The sequence below is a fragment of the Microcebus murinus genome, chromosome 1 (genome assembly GCF_040939455.1).
Source record: "Microcebus murinus isolate Inina chromosome 1, M.murinus_Inina_mat1.0, whole genome shotgun sequence".
Lineage (NCBI taxonomy): Eukaryota > Metazoa > Chordata > Mammalia > Primates > Cheirogaleidae > Microcebus > Microcebus murinus.
In genome coordinates, this window is record NC_134104.1 from 68,295,227 (window position 1) to 68,311,752 (window position 16,526).

At 43.0% G+C, this 16,526-nt stretch overlaps 1 protein-coding gene across 1 annotated transcript; it reads left to right on the forward strand.

Annotated features, from left to right (window-relative positions):
• Nucleotides 1–5,986: 5,986 nt before the first annotated feature.
• On the forward strand, nt 5,987–6,645 carry PDF (peptide deformylase, mitochondrial; the record flags this gene model as incomplete). The annotated part of the gene is given in 2 exon segments (XM_076000043.1): nt 5,987–6,209; nt 6,212–6,645. Coding segments are annotated over 2 exon segments (657 nt in total), but the record flags the coding sequence as incomplete, so codon positions are not given.
• Nucleotides 6,646–16,526: the final 9,881 nt, after the last annotated feature.

Below are 16,526 nucleotides of genomic sequence, written 5' to 3' on the forward strand. Positions count from 1 at the left end.
TCTGGAACAGATGGAAAAAGAGTTACAGCAGCTGTGCTGCTGGAAGCATGGGACAAGGAAGCTGTAGTAGCATATGGTGGATGGGGAAACAGACTACAGAAACTGTTACCTCCCAGGGTGAGATTAAGATGAGCCAAGGAACTTGCTTAAAAACCCTGCCCCTTATAAATCTTCCCCAGTGTATAGGATTTAATTGCTTCATTTTCTGCTAACTCTCACACACACATTGCACATCCATATTTTGCTTGTGCCTCTGACAGCCAGTGATTATTTCTATCTGGTAAAGAAAAGCAAATTTTTAAAAGTGTCTTCATGGCCAGGCGCAGTGGCTGACGCCTGTAATCCTAGCACTCTGGGAGGCAGAGGCAGGAGGACTGCTTGAGCTCAGGAGTTTGAGACCAGCCTGAGCAACAGTGAGACCCTGTCTCTACTAAAAATAGAAAAAATGAGCCAGGCATGGTGGTGCAAGCCTGTAGTCCCTGTAGTTTCTCAGGAGGCTGAGGCAGGAGGATCACTTGAGCCCAGGAGTTTAACGTTGCTGTGAGTTAGGCTGACACCATAGCACCCTAGGCCATGTGACAGAGCTAGACTCTTTGTCAGAAAAGAAAAAGAAAGGGAAGGGGAGGGAGAGGGGAGGGGAAGAGGGGGAAGGGAAGGGAAAGGAAGAGACCTTGGTTTAGACAAAGGTTTCTTAGACAAAACACAAAACGTACAATGCATAAAAAGTGATACATTGAACTACTTAAAAATTTTAAATGTATTTTTCAAAAGATACCATTAAGAAAATGAAATCACAAAAAAAAAAGAAAAGAAAATGAAATCACAGACTGATATAAAATATAATACATGTTTTGTGATGTGGATGTGGATACATTCATATCTGACAAAGTACTTGTCTCTATATAAAGAACTCTTCAAACACTATCATAAGGACAAACAATTGGATTAAAGATGGGGAAAAAAGACATGAACAGATGCTTGTTTCATCTCACAAAAGAAGCTATATGGGTGAGAACTAAGAACATGAAAAGATGCTCAACATCATTAACATAGAAAAATAGAAATTAAAACCAGAATGAGATACTACTACACACCTATTGAAATTGTTACAACTTAAAAGTTGGACTATACCAAGTGTTGGCAAGGATGTGGAACAACTGGAACTCTCATACACTGCTGGTGAGAATGCAAATGGTACAGCCACTTTGGAAAGTAATTTGGCAGTTTCATGGAAAGCTAAACATCCACTTACCAAATGATCCAGTAATTCTATTAGGTTGGTGCAAAAGTAATTGTGTTTTGGGGCCATGAATTTCAAATCATAACTAGGCTCAAACACATCTTTTTTTTTTTTGAGACAGTCTGACTCTTGCCTGGGCTAGAGTCCCGTGGCATCAGCCTAGCTCACAGCAACCTCAAACTCCTGGGCTCAAACAATCCTCCCACCTCAGCCTCCCGGGTAGCTGGGACTACAGGCACATGCCACCATGCCCGGCTAATTTTTTTCTATTTTTAGTTGTTTGGCTGATTTCTTTTTATTTATAGTAGAAACAGGGTCTCACTCTTTCTCAGGCTGGTCTCGAACTCCTGACCTCAAGCAATCCTCCAGCTTCGGCCTCCCAGAGTGCTAGGATTACAGGCATGAGCCACCGCACCCAGCCTCAAACACATCTTTATTAATCAAAATAGGAACCATTACAATCAACACATTTTTGCCATTAAGAAATAAGTTTGTTTATTCCTAGAGTGTAAAAACCCATGCTTCAGGGTTCCAAGAACTCTTGGAAAGCATTTTCTGTATCCTGCTGGTTGTGGAAGTATTTTCCCTGAAAAAAGTTGTAGAAATGCTTGAAGAAGTAGTAGTTGGTTGGTGAGAGCTCAGGGGAGTATGGTGGACGAGGCAAAACCTCATAGCCAAATTTGTTCAATTTTTGAAGCATTGGTTGTGCTACCTGTGGTCAGGCGTTGTCATGGAGAAGAATTGGGCCCTTTCTGTTTATCAATGTTGGCTGCAGTTTTTGGTGCATCTCTTCCCTTTGCTGAGCATACTTCTCAGATGTAATGGTTTCGCCAGGATTCAGAAAGCTGTAGTGGATCACCACGACCGGCAGCAGACTACCAAACAGTGTCCATGACCTTTTTTGGTGCAACTGTGGCTTTGAGAAGTGCTTTGGAGCTTCTTCTCAGTCCAACCACTGAGCTGGTCATTGCCGGTTGTCATATAAAATCCACTGTCCATCACACGTCACAATCCCATCAAGAAACGGTTTTCATTGTTGTTGCGTACAAAAAGAGAAAGCGAGACTTCAAAATAATGATTTTTTTGATTTTTGGTCAGCTCATGAGGCACCCACTTACCGAGCTTTTACACCTTTCCAATTTGCTTAAAATGCCGAACAACGGTAGAATGTTGGACCTTGAGTTCTTCCGCAGCTTCTCATGTAGTTGTAAGAGGATCAGCTTCAATGATTGCTCTCAGTTGGTCGTTGTAAACTTCCAATGGCTGACCACTGTGCTCCTCATCTTCAAGGCTTTTGTCTCCTTTGCAAAACTTCTTGAACCACCACTGTACTGTATGTTCATTAGCAGTTCCTGAGCCCATTGCATTGCTGATGTTGCAAGTTGTCTCCGCTGCTTTCCCCGACCCATTTTGAACTCAAATAAGAAAATCAATTTAATTAAAGAGAAAAAAATCACTCAAATTTGCTTTTTGTCTAACATCATTTCCATAGATTTATTCATAATAACTTAAAAAGATGAAAACAACTGGAGTGTCCATCAACAGATGTATGGAAAAATAAAAAAATGTGGTATATACATACAATGGAATATCATTCAGCCATAAAAAGAAAAGAAAGTTCTGATACATGCTACATCACTTATGAAACTTGAAAACATTACACTAAATGGAATAAGCCAGCCACTAAAGGACAAATAGCATATGATCCACTCGAATGAAATATTCAGAATCAGCAAAACGTATAGAGACAGATTAGAGGTTACAAGGGACTAGGGGAAATGAGAGAATGGGGAGTTATTTAGCAATTGCAGAGTTTCTGTTTGGAGTGATGAAAAATCTTGGAAATAGATAATGGTGATAGTTGCACAACATTGCAAATGTAATTAATGCCACCAAATTATACACTTTAAAATGGTCAATGACAAATTTTACATTATATATTTTACTACAATAAAGAAACAGTTAGGCCAGGGACAGTGGATCATGCCTGTAATCCTAGCACTCTGGGAGGCCAAAGGGAGAAGATTGCTTGAGGCCAGGAGTTTGAGACCAGCCCGAGCAAGAGCAAGACCCTGTCTCCACAAAAAATAGAAAAATTAGCCAGGCATGGTGTTGCATGCCTGTAGTCCCAGCTACTTGGGAGGCTGAGGCAGGATTGCTTGAGCCCAGGAGTTTGAGGTTGCAGCAAGCTAAGATGACGCCACTCCACTCCAGCCTGGGTGACAGAGCAAGACCCTGTCTCAAAAAAAAAACCACAAAAACTTAAAAATTAAAAATAACCCAATGTTCAGCAATAGGTGAATAGATAAACTGTGCTATATCCATACATTTGGGTGCTACTACTAAGTAATAAAAAAGTGAATGAATTGGGCCAGGCACAGTGGCTCATGCCTATAATCCTAGCACTCTGGGAGGCTGAGGCTGGTGGATCGTTTGAGTTCACGAGTTCTAGACCAGCCTGAGCAAGAGTGAGACCCTGTCTCTACTAAAAATAGAAATTACTTGGACAGCTAAAAATATATAGAAAAAAAATTAGCTGGGCATGGTGGCACATGCCTGTAGTCCCAGCTACTTGGGAGGCTGAGGCAGAAGGATCGACTGAGCCCAGGAGGTTGAGGTTAATGTGAGCTAGGCTGACACCACGGCACTCTAGCCCCGGCAACAGAGTGAGCCTCTGTCTCAATAAATAAATAAATAAATAAATAGCTACATATAACGACATGAATGAATCACAAAAACATTATATTTAGTAAAGCCAAAAACAAAAGGCTACTCACTATGGATTCAATTTATATGAAATTCTAGAAAGGGCAAAACTAGTAACAGAAAGCAGAGCAGTGGTTGCCAGGTGCTGGGAATGAGAGAGAGGATTAATATAGGGACATAAGGGAATTTTTTGAGGTGATGGAAATGTTCCACATCTATATTCTGGTGGCGAATACAAAATGGTATGTATTGATAAACTTTGTGCTTAAAATCTGTGAATTTTATTGAATTTTAAATATATATATCAATAAAGCTGATTAAAAATTAAAATGCCATATCTAGATAAATTTTTAAAAGTCTTTTCTCCTTTTATTATATTTCTCCCTTTTATATATTCAATGATATATAAACTTGTTGTTTTTTAAAAATATACACACAGCGGGGTGTGGTGGCTCCCCGCTGTGTGTATATTTTTATGCCTGTAATCCTAGCACTCTGGGAGGCTGAGGCGGGCAGATTGCTTGAGGTCAGGAGTTCGAAATCAGCCTGAGCAAGACTCCGTCTCTACTAAAAATAGAAAGAAATTAATTGACCATCTAAAAATATATATAGAAAAAATTAGCCGGGCATGGTGGCGCATGCCTGTAGTCCCAGCTACTCAGGAGGCTGAGACAGTAGGATGGATCCCTTGAGCCCAGGAGTTTGAGGTTGCTGTGAGCTAGGCTGATGCCACAGCACTCACTCTAGCCTGGGCAACAAAGTGAGACTCTGTCTCAAAAAAAAAAAAATTATACACACACACAAAAAAAATACAGTAGTCCCCCTCTTATCCTGGAGAGATATGTTCCCAGACCCCCAGTGGATGTCTGAAAACACAGATGTACTGAACCCTACATATACAGATGCTCCTGACTTACCATGCATGGGGTCACACCCAGATAAACCTGTCATAAATCAAAAATATAGTAAGTCAAAAACGCATTTAATGCTGGCAACACAGCAGACAGTCCCCAGATTACAGTGGTTCGACTTTACTTTTCAACTTCATGATAGCACAAAAGCAATATGTATTCAGTAGAAACTATAACTCCGTGGTAAATTGTAAGGAGCTCCTGGACTTATGATGGGGTTAAGTCCCTATAAACCCACCATAAAGTTCAAAATATGTAAATCGAACTATCACAAGTTGGATGCTAATGTATGGTCATGGGGGAAAAAAAAGATTTCATAAGTCGGGCTCTGTCTGCACTTCTCTCTCCTATATACATATACATATGGTAAAGTTTAATTTATAAATTAGGTACAGTAAGAGATTAACAACAACAATAATAAAATAGAACAATTATAATAGTATATATATATATATATATTTATTTTTTTTTTTTTGAGACAGAGTCTCACTTTGTTGCCCAGGCTAGAGTGAGTGCCGTGGCGTCAGCCTAGCTCACAGCAACCTCAAACTCCTGGGCTCGAGTGATCCTTCTGCCTCAGCCTCCTGAGTAGCTGGGACTACAGGCATGTGCCACTATGCCCGGCTAATTTTTTATATCAGTTGGTCAATTAATTTCTTTCTGTTTATAGTAGAGACGGGGTCTCGCTCTTGCTCAGGCTGGTTTTGAACTCCTGACCTTGAGCAATCCGCCCGCCTCGGCCTCCCAAGAGCTAGGATTACAGGCGTGAGCCACAGCGCCCGGCCTATAATAGTATATTTTAATAAAAGTTATGTGAATGTGGTCTCTCAAAATATCTTATTGTATATAATATTTTCAGACCACAGTTGACCCAGGGTAACTGAAACCTTGGAAAGCAAAACCAAGGATAAAGAGGGGACTACTGTATATCATACGCATAATGAAATATTTCAGAATAATTAAACAATGTATAAAGTGTATTTATACTTGTAACTTGTAAGAGATAATTAAACAACATCCAGGTGAACACAACCAGTTTTAAAAATAAGTCATTACGAGGCGGGCGCGCGCCAGGGCCCTGCTGTGGCAAGAGCTGGCGGGGTGGCCGGCGCGCTGGCGCTTCTACTGACACCACGTGAGTCGCCTGGTGCTGGGGAGGGGGGCGCCGCGTCTACCGGACACACACCTGTGCCAGGTCGGGGACCCGGAGCTACGCCCTGTTGCGGCCCGGGTGGAGCGGGCGCAGCTGGCAGGGCCCGCGCTGCAGCGGCCGGTGCGGGTGACGCGGCGCCGACGCCGCCTGGGGCTGAGCGCGCCGCAGCTCCGGGTGCCGCCGCAGGTGCTGGCCCTGGAGCCCTCGAGGCGCTCTGCCGCGCCCGCGCGCTCCGCCAGATGGCGCCCTTCCCGCTGCGCGCGTTCCTGGACCCCGGCCTGTGGGTGCTGTGCAGTCGCCTGGTCACCTGTCCCGAGGGCTGCGAGAGCGTCGCTGGCTTCCAAGCGGTGCAGATCTCAGGGCTGGACCTCAGAGGAGAGCAGGCGGTGTGGCCGGCCAGGCGCTGGGCTACCCGCATCGTCCAGCACGAGGTGGACCACTTGCAGGGCTGCCTGTTCGTTGGCAAAATGGACAGCAGGACATTCACAGACATCCACTGGGTGGAGGTGAATGACCAAAGCTTTCCTGTTGGGCCTGAGGCATATGAAGACCAAGAAGCAAAACCCGGCTGTGAGCTGGGCATGTCTTACTTGGCAGCAACTTGGTATTGGCTTGGATCTGACAGGAAGTGGTAATCTGCCAAACTATGCCAAACTGAGGTGGAGGAAGATGTTAGAAATGTTTGCCCGAAATCAGCTGTGAACAAAATATTGCCTACAAGTTGAAAAGATAAAGAAGACAAATACCCCCGCTCCCAAAGGAATGGACATTTCCTGACAATTTTGTGTGGAGACAGATGGGGCAAGTAAGTTCGTTCTCAGTAGATGTGAGTTTGTAAGATCTGTGTCATCTACTCCAACGGCCAAGATTTGATAATAATGTAGTCCCCAAATCTCTGAAAGCAGTGTTTAAAAATGCAGGTAAAGGCCGGGCGCTGTGGCTCACGCCTGTAATCCTAGCTCTTGGGAGGCCGAGGCGGGCGGATTGCTCAAGGTCAGGAGTTCAAAACCAGCCTGAGCGAGACCCCGTCTCTACTATAAATAGAAAGAAATTAATTGGCCAACTGATATATATATATATAAAAAAATTAGCCGGGCATGGTGGCGCATGCCTGTAGTCCCAGCTACTCGGGAGGCTGAGACTGGAGGATCGCTCGAGCCCAGGAGTTTGAGGTTGCTGTGAGCTAGGCTGACGCCACGGCACTCACTCTAGCCTGGACAACAAAGCGAGACTCTGTCTCAAAAAAAAAAAAAAAAAAAAAAATGCAGGTAAGACTGTGGTTGACCGTCAAAAAAAAAATCATTACAAATAATACCACTGAAGCTCCAGGTGCGCCCTCGTCAATTCTACCGTCTTCCAGGACTCCTTCGAGGAATAACTATCTTAAATTTCATTTTGGTTTTTTGTTTGTTTGTTTGTTTTTGAGACAGAGTCTCACTCTGTTGTCCCGGCTAGAGTGCTGTGGGGTCAACCTAGCTCACAGCAAACTCAAACTCTGGGGCTCAGGCAATCCTCCTGCCTCAGCCTCCCGAGTAGCTGAGACTACAGGCATGTGCCACCATGCCCGGCTATTTTTTTCTATATATTTTTAGTTGGCCAATTAATTTCTTTCTATTTATAGTAGAGACTGGTCTCGCACTTGCTCAGGCTGGTCTGGAACTCCTAACCTTGAGCATCCACCCGCCTTGACCTCCCAGAGTGTTAGGATTACAGGCGTGAGCCACTGCGCCCGGCCCTAAATTTCATTTTTATCAGACCTTTTTAAAACCAGTTTTACAACTTATGAACTCAAAATTTTATTTATTTTTTATTTAGGTAAAATATACATATGTAATTTACTACTTTACCATTTTTAAGTGTACAGTTCTGTGGTAATAAATACATTTATATATATTTTTCTCTTCATTCTCTTCTCCCTATCCCCTCCCTGTAACCACCGATCTACTCTCTATCTTCATTAGATCCACTTTCTTTTTTTTTTCTAAGTGTTAATGCTAGATTCTATTTTCTTTTTTTTTTCTTTCGGCATATTATGGGGGTACAGATTTTAAGGTTTCAATAAATGCCCTGTCTCCCCCTCCCCCCACATAGATACACTTTCTTGGCTCCCACCCATGAGTGAGAACATGCAATATTTATCTTTCTATTCCTGGCTTTAGTTCACTTAACAATAATGGCCTCCAGTGCCATCCATATGGCTGCAAATCATGAGATTTCATTCTTTTTTATGGCTGAATAATATTTCATTGTGTATATATAACACATTGTCTTAGCCATTCATCTGTTGATGGGTACTTAGACTGATTTCTTATTTTGGCTATTGTGAATAATGCTGCAGTAAACATGGGAGTGCAGATATCTCTTCAATATATTAATTTTGGGGTTTTTTTGGATATATACCCAGTAGTGGGATTGCTGAGTCATATGGTAGTTCTATTTTTTGTTTCTTCTTATTATTTTTTTTTTAGAGAGAGACAGGGTCTCACTCTGTTGCCTAGGCTGGAGTGCAATGTAGTGGCGCAATCATAGCTCATTGCAGCCTTGACCTCCTGGGCTCAAGTGATCCTCCCAAGTTGGCCTTCCAAGTAGCTAAGACTACAGGCAGGCATCACCACTCCCAGCTAAGTTTTAAATTCTTTGTAAAGACGAGGTCCCTCTATGTTGCTCAGGCTGATTTCAAACTCCTGGCCTCAAGAGATCCTTCGGCTCAGCATCCCAAAGTGCTGGTATTATAGGCATGAGCCACCTTGCCCAGCCTGTTTTTTGGTTTTTCGAGCTCCTGACCTCAAGCAATCGGCCCGTCTCAACCTCCCAGAGTGCTAGGATTACAGGAGTGAGCCACCCCACCCAGCCTATTTTTTGATTTTTGAAGAACCTCCATACTGTTCTCTATAGTGGCTGTACTAATTTACATTCCCACCAAGAGTGTATGAGGGTTCCCCTTTTTCCGCATCTTCACCAGTGTTCGTTATTGCCTGTCTTTTAGATAAAGTCCATTTTAACTGGGGTGAGATGATATCTCATTGTGGTTTTGATTTGCATTTCCCTGATGACTAGTGACATTGAGCATTTTTTCATATACATGTTGGCCATTTGTATGTCTTCTTTTGAGAAATGTCTGTTCAGATCTTTTGCCCATTTTAAAAATTGGATTATTATTATTATTTTTTTGCTATTGGGTTGAGTCCCTTATATATTCTAATTATTAATTCCTTGTCAGATGGATAGTAAACTCAGATTTTTAAAAAATACTTGATTAGCCTAACATTTTATATTTATTCAGTCTGCAGCTTATGGTAAGGAAACTGGTGCCAGACACAGCTTTGAGCAGGCCATTTAGTTTTGGGGGTAGGCTTTGGCCCCCTCTTTCTCACCCTGGCCCCCATAGACCTTGGTGACCTTTGCTTTCCCTAATCTCAGAGTCTATACTCATCTAACAGGGGACTTTCTGCTGTGATTCTCATATTTTGTTGTTTTGAGTTGCCCTTACTATATGTCTTTTCCATGGAGCATTTGTGCTCCAAGCCTTGTCTCTCACAGTGAATAAAATAACTTGTCCCAGAGGAAAGGAAGTGCAGGTCTCAGAAGAGAGCAGAGGTGCATGGGGGCACAAGGGGCCCAGGGGCACAAGGGGCCTGGAGGCACAATGGGAAATCAGGAGGGACAATGCTGTCTCTTCCCCCTCAACCTCCCAGCTGGCAGTCCACTGGAGGTTTCTTTTTTGCACCAGGGGCTCAGCTCCTCAGTCAGAGGGAGGGGCCTGTCCTGTTACTGGGAGGCAGGACACAGACAGGAAAATATCTTCCCCCCAGTCTGCCCACCCTGGGCTGCTTCCCTCCCCAGACTGTCCTGGCATTGAGCGCAGGGCTCTCAGAGTGTAACACAGAGGGCTCTCTGTGTTGAAGCAAATTAACCATTGAGGGTGTTAGCGACTAACAGCTTTAACCCACTCCCCTCTCTGATGACTAACATTTTGTCAGGGTTCCAAGTAAGGACAGAGTGTGGTTGGTCTTTGAAGCACGTGCTCTAGACCATGGGCTCCGTAGATGCTGTGTTCAGGAATGTCTTCAGCACATTTAAATCACACCACCTATGAGTAAGGCCTGACTAGACGCAGATCACCAAAATCAACCCCCCTGACAACTTCTACCGAAAATTTTCCTATCAGGAAAGTCACAGAAGGGAAACTAAAAACAATGGACATGCAGAGGGAAGACTAAGAACTCAAGTATGGCCATTTGGGTGGGTGGAATTCAGAGAATCCTTACTGTCCACTAATCTCACACTAAAAGCACTTGCTGTATGTACTGCTCTATCCAGGACAACTACCACTTCGTTTGAATTTCACTTCCTCTTCTTGACTTTGTTCCCTTAGAAATCACAACATTCTGAGAAATGCTCCCAAAAGTGTGAGCCAGGAGGGGTGGGGAGCCTCGCAGCCTTAAGGCCACATGTGGCCTTCCAGGTCCTTAAGTGCAGCCTTTTTTTTTAGACAGACTCTTGCTCTGTTGCCCAGGCTAGAGTGCCGTGGTGTCAGCCTAGCTCACAGCAACCTCAAACTCCTGGCAATCCTTTTGCCTCAGCCTCCCAAGTAGCTAGGACTACAGGCATGTGCCACCATGCCTGGCTAATTTTTTCTATATATTTTTAGTTGTCCAGCTAATTTCTTTCTATTTTTTAGTAGAGACTGGGTCTCGCTCTTGCTCAGGCTGATCTTGAACTCCTAAGCTCAAATGATCCTCCCGCCTCGGCCTCCCAAAGTGCTAGGATTTCAGGCGTGAGCCACCGTGCCGGACGAGTGAGGCCTTTTGACTGAATCCAAATTTTACAGAACAAATCCTTTCATTAAAGATATGCAGCAGAAAAAGATGAAGTTTTTCTTGCCTTCTTTGGTGCTTATAGTAGAACAATCTGAAAATCCGAAGGCCACAGGTTCCCCATCCCTGGTTGGATTTCTGAAGCGATAATATCGCAGGATCAAAAGGTCAAAGTTTAAGACCAAACTGTAAGGGAGGTCCTGGTTCCCACTGGAGATCCTGGCTGGGTGAACACAGATGTCCAGGCAGCTGCAGAAGTAACTGGCTAAGTTACACAGAGGAAGAGACTGCAGATTCTCTGTGTGTCTGTTTACCTCCCTCACCACCTAGCCTGCTTTTTCTTTCATTCCTTCATCAGGCAAATATTGACTAAGTGGCCACTACTTGCCAAGCACTCTGCTATGGGCTAGGAATACAGTGGTAAAAAAGGTACAGTCCCTTTTCATGAAGAACTTAAAGTCTAGCAAGGACACAGAACACAGAGGAAGCTACTCCTAACCTGCAGAAGCAAGGCAAAGCCTCCCAGAGGAAGTGCTGGCCACGCTAAAACTTGACTGACAGTGAGGCATTGGGGAAAATATTCTAGGCCTGTGCAAAGGCCTCATATCGACAGGGAGACTGAGGCAAGGAGAAGTTAAATGAATTGCCTGAAGTCACACAGCTGCCAGGTGGCAGAGTCAGGCTTCTTTGAGTTGAAGTCTGTGCTCTTAACTGCCAGGCTACACTGTCCCCTGGCCATTACCTCACTCACCCCTTCATCTCTGCTTACCTGTGTCTGGTAGTGAGAGTCAGGGTGGGAGAGAGAAAATCTGGACAAAGGCTTCCTTTTCAGAGCAGGCCTTCGCTCCTGCAGCCTCAGCTAGGACCCTGCAGGGCCAGACCTGATGGTTCTTTTTTCAGGACTCTTTCTGGAAGGCCAGGGAAGCTCTGTATATATGTAGAGATCACCCCACCCCCACTGCCCACGGGCCTCCGGGAAGGCGTTTCCTCGCCCTGAAGAGCCCTCTTCCAATGAGCCAGCCTCTGTTCATCATCGTGTGATTCTAGGGAAGGAAGCAGGAGGCATGGCCCCGTGAGCCAAACTGCCCACATGAGTCACTGTGCGCACCCAGGAGTCACTGGGCCCACCTCACCCTCCGTCCTTCCCCAAGAGCAACACTTCTCCACACACCAGCTGCTCCTATCCTCTTCTGTTTCACCCCTCAAAGAGTCTCGGCTCTTTGGAAGAACTGTGCTGAGCAGAGCAACCACCATTTCCATTTTTTCCTTATCATTCTTACTGTGCCCTTTGTTGACTGGGTGTGTTGCATCGTTCTAACTTTTTTGTTCAAGATCCAGGCCATTGTCATCTTGTCATCCATAGTAACACTAAACTGCATGGGAGATCCATGACCCTCCTATTTGAGATCCAGTTTAGGCCAGGCACAATGGCTCACAACTGTAATCCTAGCACTTTGGGAGCCCGAGGAGGGAGGATCACTTAAGGCCAAGAGTTCACAACCAACCAGGGCAATAGAGGATCCCATCTCTACAACAAAAGTAAAATAAATAAAAAGATCTAGTTCAAACACCTGTAGGGAAGTCTTCCCTGACTTCATCACTCTGAATTGGGCACTTCTTTCTCTATGCTTCCGTTGCATTTTTTAAATTTAGATATTGCATATGTACATACATACATACAGTAAAATGCACAAATCTTAAAGATAACATTTTTTTTTTTTTCAAGACAGGCTCTCACTCTGTTGCCCAGACTGGAGTGCAATGACATCATCATAGCTCCCTGCAGCCTTGAACTCCCAGGCTTAAGAGATCCTCCCACCTCATCCTCCCAAGTAGCTGGGACCACAGGCATGTGCCACCATGTGTCTAATTTTTTTATTTTTTTTAGAGATGGGATCTCACTATGTTGCCCAGGCTGGTCTTGAACTCTTGGCCTCAAGCATCCTCCTGCCTCAGCCTCTCAAAGTGCTGGGATTATAGGTGTTAGTGATTACAGCCAGCCTTAATAAAATTTAATGAATTTTTACACGTATACCCAGGTGAACCACCACATATATCAAGATACAGGACATCTCCAAATCCCCAGAAGGGGTCGTTGTGTTCCTCCTATCATTATCCCATGTCCCCAGCGTTAACTTTCATTTTGGCTTTTGTCATCATTGATTAAGTTTTGGCAGTACTAGAATTCATATAAATGGAATCATACAGTATCTTCTGTGTCTAGCTTTCTTCACTCAGTATTCTATCTGCAACATTCATTCATCATGAAATTTGTTCTTTTCTTATTTCTAAGTATTATGCCATTGTATGACTATATTACAATTTACTCAATGGACATTTAGATTATTTTCAATTTTTGTCTGTTATAAATAATGCTGCTATGACTACTCTTATACATGTCTTTTGAAGGAACTATGGATTAATTTTTCTAGGGAATATGCCTAGGAGTAGGTTTGCTGTGTCATGGGATAGGTGAATATTTGATTTGGGTAGATATTGCCAAAAAGATTCCCAAAGTGGCCCTACCAATTTACTCTCCCATCAGCATATGAGAGTTCCACTTTCTCCACATTCTCACAATGTGGTAGCTGTTTAGTGGTATCTCATTGTGGTTTTAATTTGCATTTTCTTGATGAGTAAGCACTTTTTCCTATGTTTATTAGCCATTTGGAGAGCCTCTTTTGATAAGTTCCTGTTCATGTCTTTTGCCCATTTTTTATTGGTTATTGTTTTTTGTTATTGGAGTTCACTATAAGGCCAGGTATGAAGCCAGGCATAGTGGCTCATGCCTATAATCCTAGCACTCTGGGAGGGCGAGGTGGGAGGACTGCTTGAGGCCAAGAGTTTGAGACCAGCCTGCGGTTGCTGTGAGCTATGATGCCACTGCACTCTGACTCCAGTGACAAAGAAAAGACTCTGTCTCAAAAAAAAAAAAAATCTAAGTATGAGACCTTTGTCAGGTATACCAGGTCTGTCCGGAAAGTATCCAGCCCTCATTAATATAATGAGAACGGTTTGCACAACGTCATCGTAACCTGGCAGCCAAGGAGAGTGGACTGGGGAGCATATGCGTGAACAATGACAACCTCTCTGTGTTGGTCAGAGGCGTGCTACACACCGCTGAGTGAGCATGTGCACTGGATGGCCATCACATTCAAAATGAGCGAGTAGAGCAACAAATCTGTAACAAATTTTGTGTTAAGCTTGGACATTCCTCTGTGGAACTGATTCGGATAATTCAGAAGCCTTTTGGGGATGATGCAATGAGTGATATGCAAATAAAAGTGTGGCACAAACACTTCAAAGATGGTTGAGAATCTGTTGAAAGTGATCCACATTCTAGAAGGCTTACGATAAGCAGAACACCTGAGAATGTTGAACATGTATGGGTTAACAGACGCTGGGAGAACTGTGTGAGGTCCCAAGGTGCCTACTTTGGAAGAGACTGAGGCGTCATTGTCCTATGTACAGTGTTTCTTGTATCTTCTTCAGTAAATGTCTCTATTTTTCATATTATGTGGCTGGCTACTTTCCGGACAGACCTCATATGTATTGTGAATGTTGACTTGTCACTCTCTTAATGTCTTTTGATGAAGAAAGTTATTGATTTTAATTAAGTTTAATTTATCGGTCTTTTTTCTCTTATGGTCAATGGTTTTTGTTTCCTGTTTAAGAAATCCTTGGCCCATGTGAGCCTGTAATCCTAGCACTCTGGGAGGCCGAGGTGGGAGGATCGCTCAAGGTCAGGAGTTCGAAACCAGCCTGAGCAAGAGCAAGACCCCCATCTCTACTAAAAATAGAAATGAAATTAATTGGCTAACTAAAATATATAGAGAGAAAAAATTAGCCGGGCATGGTGGTGCATGCCTGTAGTCCAAGCTACTCGGGAGGCTGAGGCAGAAGGATTTCTTGAGCCCAAGAGTTTGAGGTTGCTGTGAGCTAGGCTGACGCCAATGCACTCTACTCAGTGCAAAAGAGTGAGACTCTGTCTCAGTTAAAAAAAAAAAAAAAAAAAGAAAACAAACAAACAAAAATTGCTAAGAAAACCCTTGGTGCACTTATATGAGAAGGGATAATTATAACTGTCTATAACAGTTTAATTCTTTTATTTTTTTTAATTTGTTATTTTTTTATATATGTATTTTTTTATTTTAGCGTATCATGGAGGTACAAGTGTTAAGGTTAGATATATTGCCCATATACCCGTCCCCCTTCGAGTAAGAGCTTCAAGCGTGTCCATCCCCCAAACGTTGCACATCTTACTCGTTGTGGTTGTATATACCCGTCCCTTCCTCCGCCCTCCCACCCTCCCAATAAATGTTACTCCTACATGTCCACTTAGATGTTGATCTGTTAATACCAATTTGCTGGTGAGTACATGTGGTGTTTGCTTTTCCATTCTTGAGATACTTCATTTAGTAGAATGGGTTCCAGCTGTATCCAGGAATATACAAGAGGTGCTATATCACCATATATAACAGTTTAATTCTTTTAAACTGTACATGAGCTACTTTCTATGTAGGAATTTCTATGTGTGTAGATGTATATATGCCTCAAGCTAAAGCTAGTAATCATCTATTGAAAAGTTCAATAAAAAGGACCCAGTTTTCATTTTCATTATAATCACTTACAGCTTAAATGAATTCTTGTGACTTCCCCGAGAATTGAATCATGATAAGATACCAGGCTGAGGACTCACAAAACTTTGTAATAAGAAAAAACATCTATTCACCTTATAAAACACACTAACAACAGACCTAAAGCAAGTAAAAGAAATGTTAGGTTAGCTTCCTTATGCAGATAAAGAAATTACAGCCCAGAGGAATTTGACCTGCTTAGAGCACAAGTGAGTGAAGTGAGGTGGAGAAACGATACTCCATCCTCAAGATATTTTTTCTCCCAGCCCAGATACTTACTATCTTCAGGTAGTTCTTCTTGGTGACAGTACTGTGGTGCTTTGGCACTCGAGATGTGGCTCGCCACACCTGCCATAAATAGCTGTTCGCTGTGTAAACCTTGGGTGGTTTACTGGGCCTCAGTAATATTCTGAGCCTCAGTTTCTCATTTATAAAATGATGCTTACCTTAAAAGTTTGAGAATTAAATAAGATGCAAAGCGCCTAGAGTAGGTTAGTTCTCTGCGATTCTTGGATCTCAGCTTAGCAAAAGGGATTTTTATAAGCAGTGTCTGTTGAGAACATCTCATACTTAAGCAATCATAATAATCCGATGGCTAATTGGCAGGTAACTCAGAATTTTAGATGATATCTCTGTTCCCAACTGAATGGCTTATCTAATGCCTGACACACTCATATGGATATCTATGTGGCTGATGATGGTAGCTATAGGTCTTTGCTCCTTGGGGTAAACTTGTGACAATTAATTCAATAATTAATCTTATGAACAAGACACTTCTTTAAGAAATACATACTTGTGATAAACAGGTTTACTAAGGATAGTGTTAGCTCAATTTCTTCACTTCCCTATAGTAAGACTTCTGTGGTAACAGAGGCATGGTCACTGCCATGAAAGAACTTAAAGCATTGCCTTTTCATAGATGTGTTAATAATCTTAGTGTTTTTCGGTAGTGGAAACATAGCTACTTGTAATGACTTTGTTACTGGTATTCCAAGGGAGGAGCAAATGGGAGTCTGAGGGAACAAATTATGTACGGGGCCTGGGGTGGGAAAATAAGTAATG